This window comes from Macrotis lagotis, chromosome 7 (assembly GCF_037893015.1).
Source record: "Macrotis lagotis isolate mMagLag1 chromosome 7, bilby.v1.9.chrom.fasta, whole genome shotgun sequence".
Classification (NCBI taxonomy): domain Eukaryota; kingdom Metazoa; phylum Chordata; class Mammalia; order Peramelemorphia; family Peramelidae; genus Macrotis; species Macrotis lagotis.
In genome coordinates, this window is record NC_133664.1 from 200,790,317 (window position 1) to 200,798,968 (window position 8,652).

General features: G+C 40.9%; 1 protein-coding gene across 3 annotated transcripts in view; it reads right to left on the reverse strand.

Annotated features, from left to right (window-relative positions):
- The window catches only part of SCNN1A (sodium channel epithelial 1 subunit alpha), a 30,893-nt gene extending 23,211 nt beyond the window's left edge, over positions 1-7,682 (reverse strand). Inside the window, exons 1-2 of one of the 3 annotated variants that reach the window (XM_074194437.1) lie at positions 7,616-7,682; positions 6,569-6,923 (exon numbers count right to left, since the gene is read on the reverse strand). In XM_074194437.1, the coding sequence (XP_074050538.1) occupies positions 6,569-6,923; positions 7,616-7,682 (422 nt within the window). The other 2 variants (XM_074194438.1, XM_074194440.1) reach the window with 2 other exon arrangements.
- Positions 7,683-8,652: the final 970 nt, after the last annotated feature.

Here is an 8,652-nt window from a genome sequence, read left to right on the forward strand (position 1 = left end):
TTTGGGTCCCCTATCCCTCAAAAAATTAGTTTGTATTTAAAAAAAATTTATACTCACTTACCTGCATCCATGTTATTGTGTCTCCCTTCCCCCTAACAGAATGTAAAGTCCCTGAGGGTGGGCACTATTCTGTTTTTATCTTTGTATCCTCAGGGTTTATCACATTCCCCAAAAGTCACACAGGTATTTAATCAATTCTTAATGAACTGAATTGAAGAGAGTGGAATATAGAGCTTGAGGAAGAGGAGGAAAGGTTGAAAATAGCCCCTGTGGGGAATATGGTAGGGAGTTTATAAGAATGACCTCCTACTTGCCCCAATGAGAAACTAAGAACAGAAGCAGCAGTTCTAATCAAACACCCTGCCTTCTTTCACTTTCTCTAGAACTGACAAGTATAATATTGGGGATAGAGAAAGGGAATGTAAAGAGGTCCCCCCATGCTGAGAGACTGGTTTGATGGTCACCAGAGAAGAGGAGGTTGAGGTCAAAATATTGGAAGGGTCAGAAGCTGAAGTCACTAATAAGGATATCAGAAAGAAAATGGGGAAGGCTAGGCAGCGGATGCTAAAGTCCTGGAGGAAGATATGAAAGTTTTCTGAAAGGGACAAATGATGATGACAGGGATGAAAAGGGGCTACTACATAACGAAATGATGTAGGCTTCATGGAAAGAGAGTTTGGTGAATGATGGTGAGTTGGTCTTGAAGTAACAATGTAAAACATGGAATTTCATATGACAGTGAGAGCAGGAATAGGGTTCTATTTATCTTTATATCCCCTATGGCATGTTTGTTGTTGTTCCAGTCATGTCCAACTCTTCCTGACCCAACTTGGAATTTTTTGGCAAAAATACTAGAGAAGTTTGTCATTTTCTTCTCTGGATCATTTTACAGATGAGGAAACTGAAGCAAACAGGGTTAAGTTGATGCCAAGGAAATGCTAGACATCGGGAAAGGTTATGCTACCAAATAGTTAACTTTTCCTTTTCCTTGTTGACTTAAAGGAATAATATGTTTTTGTAACATCTCTGGAAAAACTTGTTGTTTTGCACCTCTCCTTGAGCTGATAAAGATTATCTCAAAAAAATTTTTTTAAATTTTTAAAAACTATCTCACATCTCTGTCAGAAATCTACCCATATATCATGAGAACAAAATGTTGTCCAAGTAATGAACTATCCTTAACTATTTCTGGGCTGATTCCCTAAACCATACTTTCACAGAAGTATCTTTTCCTAGTACCTCCCCAATTCCTCAAAGCTCGCCTCCTTGCTTGTCTTTTCCTTTAAAAATCTTTACCTCTATTTTCACAAGTTGCTAGTTCCTGGAAGTCAGCATAGTCCAACTTCTCTGTCCCTCACAGCTCTGGGTCATTGTCTCTCAATGAATTCTTCATCAAAGTGACTTGCCCAGAGTCACAGAGCTAGTAAATGTCTGAGGCCAGATTTGACTTTGGAAACAGCACTCCATCCACTGCACCACCTAACTATACTCACTGACTATTTACTGAATAAAATAAATGAATGAAGTAATCCATTCCACTGTTGGGTACTTCTGGATGTTTATTCTTTTTTATAAGACTGAATGCTGCCATCTTGCTTAAAAAATAATTTTAAAAGGGAGGAACTCAGTTTAACTAATATATTGAAAAAGTCACGTGTGTGTGTGTGTGTGTGTGTGTGTGTGTGTGTGTGTAAATATTTCACATTTATAATCCCCTTTTCCCAACCTCTTCAGAGAAGTAGGGGATCACTTCTCTTTGACCAAGTATGGTCATTACAATTTTGCAGCATGAATACTGTGTAAGTTAATAAGCAAACCTAGACCCAAAAAAAGATGAAAAAATTCATTTCCCTCCTTTTTTCAAAGAGGTGGAGGGAAGGAGGGAATATGGATATAGAATATCAAATATGCTAATGAACTCTGATAATATGTTGGTTTGCTGTGCTGAAATGATTTTTTCTCTCTTTTTTTAATTATTTGGTACAAGGAATTACTGCTAGGAAGAAGGGACATAGAAATATGTTGCAAAGTTGTTTTTCAAAAACAAAAAGTATCAATAAAATTTTATTTTAAAACACTTTTAAAAAGATTTTTTTGTTATTGTTGTTGCTGTAAAAATTTACCTCCCTATAATTTCCACCTAATTAATTTCCTCAGAACAAAATTCAATTTCATCTACGGAAAGGAAAAAGAAAAAAAGAGGAAAAAGAAGAGAATTTGGGGAAAATATAGAACAGAAATTTCATATCACACAACTGAAAAGATTAGCAGAATCATAAATAGAATGGAGGAGACCTAGAGAGCCAGAGGGTTGAGCTCAAGAGATAAAACTGGAAGAGATTGACTTAAAAGGTGATCATTAACATTGCAGCAGTCATGGGAGGTGGTACAAATAGTATGATACTGATTTTGCAGATTAGGCAAGTGAAATGACTTGCCCCCAGGTCTTACAGTGAGTGTGTCAGAATTAGAATTCATCTCTAGGTTTTCTGACTGCATGTTCAACTCTCTTGTATGTTGCTTATCAAGGGAAGTTGATGAATAGTTGATGAATGCATGCTACTATTTCAAACTAGGTAAGCTTTAACTAAGGTCCTTTCCTTCTTTAAGATCTTATAATCCTTCTCCCTACCACATCTCATCCCCTATAAAACTGAGGTGACCATAATTCTTCAACCATGAATTAGTACACCTTGTCTGACAAAGGATAACTCTTTTGCAAAACCTCCACTTTTTCCCCTGAAATTGGATCAGAATATCAGGGACATATAATGACTTTTAAGTATAAGGTGGGTGTCCAAAATCTTGGTACTCAATGACTAGAGAGTCTCTCCATCTCTTTATGATCTTTTCTCTTGGGGGGGTGTAGGGAAGGTGGAAGGTCTTCCTGAGTCTCCCTGCCCTTCTTTCTCCATCGAAAAAGGTACTATGAACTCTTTTGACATTTCATTTCATTGCCTTAAGAACTCCCAACTACTTCCTTAAATTTACCCTAAGTTCTCTGGTGGCTAAGGAATAATTTCCTTTTGCTCTTATTTCAGTGAAAACAGAACTCAACCAGTCTCCTTTAAATGATAAAAATATGTCAATGACCAAAAAAAAGTGCTGAAATAATTTCCTCCCCAATCTTCAGTCATCTCTTTTACAAGCTAAAGGATTAACACTCTTCTTTTCTTTGCTATATGATTTCATCCTTTCTTCCATCAGCTATCCAAACTGCTTTCATATGCCCTCCCAGTTCTCCAGGCCCAAGACAGAGGTAAGGTGTATCTTTGATTGGAATTCATTGAGAGGACAGATGCTGTATGCCCATACATAGATATCTGCTCAGCTTCTCACCCTCCTTATTTTCATATTTCATCCATTAGCACAATCTACTTCTTCTCCAGTGATATCACCCATCTCTCCTTCCTTCATTTGTTCTTCCACTCTGATTCAGACCTAGGTCATCACCCATATAACCTGTCTAAACCTGCCCTTCCCTACTCTCTCTCTCTCTCTCTCTCTCTCTCTCTCTCTCTCTCTCTCTCTCTCTCTCTCAACCTACAAGTCAAGCCACCATGTTCTCTGCTGGCATAGTTCCCTTCTTTCCTTCTCCTTCCCTCCCTCCCTCTCTCACATCCTTCTCTTGCATCTCTTGAATTAAGGAAGGACACCATTCCTCTAATCTGGAATGACTTCCCTCCTTCTCCCCTTTCTACCTCTCCCAGGCTTGCCAGTTTTTCAAGTTCCAATACAAATATCACTTCTTTTGGTAAGCTATTTTGGACTATCCCAGCCCACAGAGATCTCTTCCTCCCTTTTTATCAAAGGCTGGTAGCTCTTTAGTACTTCTGTTTTGAAACCTATATAGTCTCACATTGTTATTTAACTTTTAATGTGTTTGGGTTCCCCAAAGAGGAGGCAACTTCCTTGAGGGCACAAACCCAAAACTTCTGTGTATTCTCACCCACCTCCACCTAACAGAGTACACAATAAATCCAGTACTCGAGAATTGATTGGTCAAAGCTTCTTTCATTTACTTCTTTAGTGAAAAACACAAGTATTTAACAACTCCTCCCATCTTCTCCCATTCTCTTGCCTCAGGCAAAGTGATCCTCTAACCTAGGTGTGCCTTCAAGGTCAAGTGGTTTAACAGAAGTCCAAGGGTCCAAATTTGCATCTCTAACCAGTTATACCACTCTGTCTCCCCACCGCACCCCTCAAATGTTAAGGATCCTAGGTTTAGGGAAGCATGGGCTAGGCAATTTAGGAACCAAAAAATAAAAAGGAGGGGGGTGGGTGGGATGGTTCAGTGGAGACCAGCCTTGAGCTATCAAAGGAAGAGGAAATAGGGACTAAAAAAATGGCCTTAAGGACAGCTAGGTGCCTTGGAGTTTAAATCTGGCCTCAGACACTTACTAGCTTGTGTGACTTGGACAAGTCACTCCACTCTATTTGCCTCCATTTCCTCATCTGTAAAATGAGTGGAGGAGGAAATGGCAAACCACTCCAGTAGCTCTGCCAAAAAAACCCAAATGGTACCACAAGGAGTTAGACACAACTGAACAACAAAAAGACCTACAAGTTGGGGGGGAGGTAAAAGGGGAGGAAAGGACTTGGTCCTAGAGGGAATCTTGTCACACATGAAAAAATATAATGCTGTGTAAATCATGTGAGCATAATTCTAAATAGCACTAATTAAATATGCCTTCCTCTACACATCTCTCCATCCATCCCTTCATCCTCCAAAGGCTTATAGCTCCTACACTAACAAATGGAGGTCAAGGACACATCAAGTCTGGACCCTGTTCTACTATTCATTGTTAATAAGTCATTTCAGTTGTGACCAACTCTTCATTACCCCATTTGGGATTTTCTTAGTAAAGATCCTGGAGTGGTTTCTTGTTTCCTTCTCCAGTTCATTCTATAAATGGGGAACCTAAGGCAAACAGGGTTAAATGACTTGCCCAGAGTCACACAGTTATTGTCTATGGCCCCAATGAACTCAGTTCAATGGCTCCATCAGCTTGCCCCTTCACTAAAATCCATTAGGTCTCTGTGAACTTGATAGAAGACATACCAGAAGACTTCTATCCTCCACATTCATTTACCAGAATAGTCACTTAACCTGCCCATGAAAATTCCCCACCCTCAGTCATATTCATAATAAATATATGTGTATATATGCATATACTGTCCCCAAAACAAAACCATATATGTACATAAGATTCTGAAAGGCAGAGACTGTGTCTTTTCATATTAATAAATTCATAATAATAAAGTTCATATTTATAAATAAACTATATTTGCTGAATAAGTTTATATGTATACATACATACATACACTTCCATGTGTACAAGTTATATATATATATATATATGTATGTATGTATAGAGAGAGAATGAATGAGTAGGATAAAGAAAGGAGAACTTGGAACAGAAGAGAAAAACTAAAAATTAGTAAATTTTAGAAAATCACTCATTCTAATGTGTCAAAAATAGCATACATACAACATATGCACAACACATTTGTCTCCTACCTACCTTCTGTTGTTAACTTCAGCCTCCAAGTCAAAAATTGGCAAAGGGAAATAATAGAACTCAAAAGCTTCCAAACTGGATTCCAAGGATGGCCAGAAGGAAGGAAGGGGTCATGAGGGAAAGGGATCCAAGGAGATAGTAGGTTCATGAGGAGGTAGAGTTTAAAGTAGATGAAGGAGATCAAATAAGGTAACATAACTTGTGAAAAATAGAGGAGTCCAAGGAGAAAGAGGAAGTCAAAGAACTTCCTCCAGACTAAAAGGTACCCATACCTCTAGTATGGGAAGCAACACTGTGATTACAGTATAATACTATGGACTGGAATCGGTCACTTCCAAGTCAACCCTATAACTTGGGCATTCGGGCCAGACTTATTTTAAGAGAGAGGCTTTCTTGGTCTTCCATTCTCCCTCTGCTATTCACCTTCCATTCCCTTAACTTCCTTTCATCCACCAGTGGCTTCACTAATGTTTTGAACTTCCAACTCCAGCCACTATTACCATCCTTTAAAGAAATCCACTCCCCAAAGGAAGAAGGTCCTCTGGTTTCTGCCAGCACCAATCATCCATCTCCAGTTCCTACCCCTCTTCCCCATCAACTTCTCTCTTTTGAGGTTAAAGAGGTTCCCCTCTTCTCTTCTTGGTTTGGAAAGGGGAGGGGGGGGGGGAAAGTGTGAAACAGAGTTTTACCCTGTTCAAAAGCATAATGCTTTAAGGTTTAGGGAACACAATAATTATATGTGGTAGAATATTCAAGTATCATTGTCCTTTTTTAACAGATGAGGATACTGAAGTTCAGAGAGGTTAAATGATTTGTCCAAGGTCATATAGCTTATGAGCATTTGAGCCAACCTTTGAACCCAGGGATTCAATGCTAGCCAGAATAAGTTGCAAAGGGGGATTGGAGCACTTAATTCTACTTGAAGTCAGGGTCTGTCTAAAAGTTGCTCCAGTGGGAATCAGAATTTATCAATGGCAGAAGGGGTGGTAGAGCCTGATGAGATAGAAGCTATGGTTTAACTACCAAGAGAATAAGGGCAGACTGACCTGTATGGGTTGAGAGTGCAGACAGTGACCGCAGGGAAGACGAGTTTTTCAGAATTGAGGTTGATGTTGAGACTAACGGGAAAGCTGAAGTACTCCCCAAAAAGCAGCCCAAACTGCCAGTACATCATACCAAAGGTAGCAAGCCACAGCACAGCCCAGAAGGCTGTCTTCATTCGATTGTGCTTGGAGCAAACCAGGCGGATGGCACCATGGATGGTGGTATTGTTGCAGAAAAACTGGAAGAGCTCTTGGTAGGAACAGTGGAACTCAATCAAACCTTCCTCTTCCTCCTCTTGGGGTCCTCCTGGTCTGGAGCACTGCCCCTCATGCTCAAGTTTTTCCTCCTTCATGGAGCCTTGGATTGGAAGTAGATAATGTAAGTCAGGATAAAGCTATTGACTTGCCTACTACCTCCATTATCATTCACCTAGACTCTTCCTTTCCCCAGGCTGGGTGTGGGACCAAACCTCCTTGGAATGGTGGAGAAGGGAGTAGGAGAGAGGGCAATCCCACTCCTCTCCACCTACTCACCCTTTCCTGCTTTTCCTCTGGAACCAACTAATTTGCTGGTTTGGACGGGTTAGTTCCAGTCCTGGGGTAGTTGCTTCACTTCTTCCTTCTCTGTCAGCTGTTTTTGACTCTTTAGAGTGAGTACTTGTCTAAAGTTGTCTGACTAATTTTTAGCTACTCTCTTCTGTCCCAGGTTCTCCTATTTCTATCCTAAAGGTCTTTCTCTATTTTTTCTGTCTCTTTCACTCCAGGCTAATCTGTCACTGTCTCTGTCCCTTTGCCTATCTGTCTCTTCTTCACTGTCTCTTTACATCTCTTCCTTTCTCTCTTACTCCCCTCCTCCCCAATTTTAGTATGTCCTATCTCCTCTGTCTCTGTGTTACCCACTCAGGTTTCTTCTCAGCTTTCTTGAGCCTCAGGGACTGTGGGTTCCAGGAGGTCTGAGCTGTCTCCTGCTCCCTACTCCCAAGTGGTAGTTAGGCAGGGACCGGTTTCTTTCCAGTTGAATCTGGCAGCTGGGTCTCTCCTCCCCCTCACCTGACAGGTGCAGTGGCCTGGCCAGCCAGCCCGCGCAGGATAGAAGTGACAGAAGCCTCATTAGCATCTCAATTAAAGGTGAGCTGGGCTAGGGGGAGGAGCAGAGGAGGAGCCTGGCCTGGTGGGGAGGAAGGTGGGCATAGAATAGAGAGTCCAAAGAACTGCAGACTGTGAAAGAAGCTTGGAGACATCAAGAGAGTCTGGGGGTTCGCACAGTGAGATGAATGGACTATCAGGAAGAAAAGAAAAACAGGTAAAAAGAGACAAAAGCAAAAAGAAAGGGAGAGGGAAAAGAAGGTTAAAAGAATAGGAACTTTGAATTAAGGACAGCCAGGGACAGAGAAAGTAAATGAGAATGAGAGATGTAGAGATTATAGCATCATAGAATTTAGAGCAGAAGAAACTTCATCAATTATCTCTTACAAGTCCTTCAATACATTTTCAATACATCTAATAAAATTCCTTCCTTTTTCAAATGAGGGAACTGAGAACCAAAGAGGTCACATATGGCAAGGAACCAGGAAACTCAAGGATTCTAGATGCTGGAGGGGAGAGAACCAAAAGAAAAAGGAAGTAGATAAAGAGAATGGGAGGAAAACAAAGGGAAAGGAAAGGAAGAGAGACATTTGTGCAAAAGGTGAATTGGGTGATGGAGTGAGGAAGATGAACATAACCAGAAGACAGTTGGGAAGATTAGGGGTTAGGGGCACATGGGATTAGAGGGGGACGGAGACCACAGCAGCTAAGTGGTTCCCCAACTTCTGGAAACTGAGCAAGTAAAGAATGAGACATAATTTGCCTTTGGGAATAAGGGGGAATCTTCCTAAGTAGAGGTAGAATGGAAAGAGCATCCTTTAGGGTGGGCTACTGGTTCAATCCTGCCTCAGGCAGGGGAGAGGAAGTATTTGGAGAATGTGTGTTGTCCCTCCCTGCTTGTTGATGCAGGTAACCCTTCCTTGCTCCACCCCTCTCCTCCCTTTTGCCCAAACCATCTCCTTCCCTTCTCTCTCCTCCTCCCAGACACTGGCTTTGCTGGG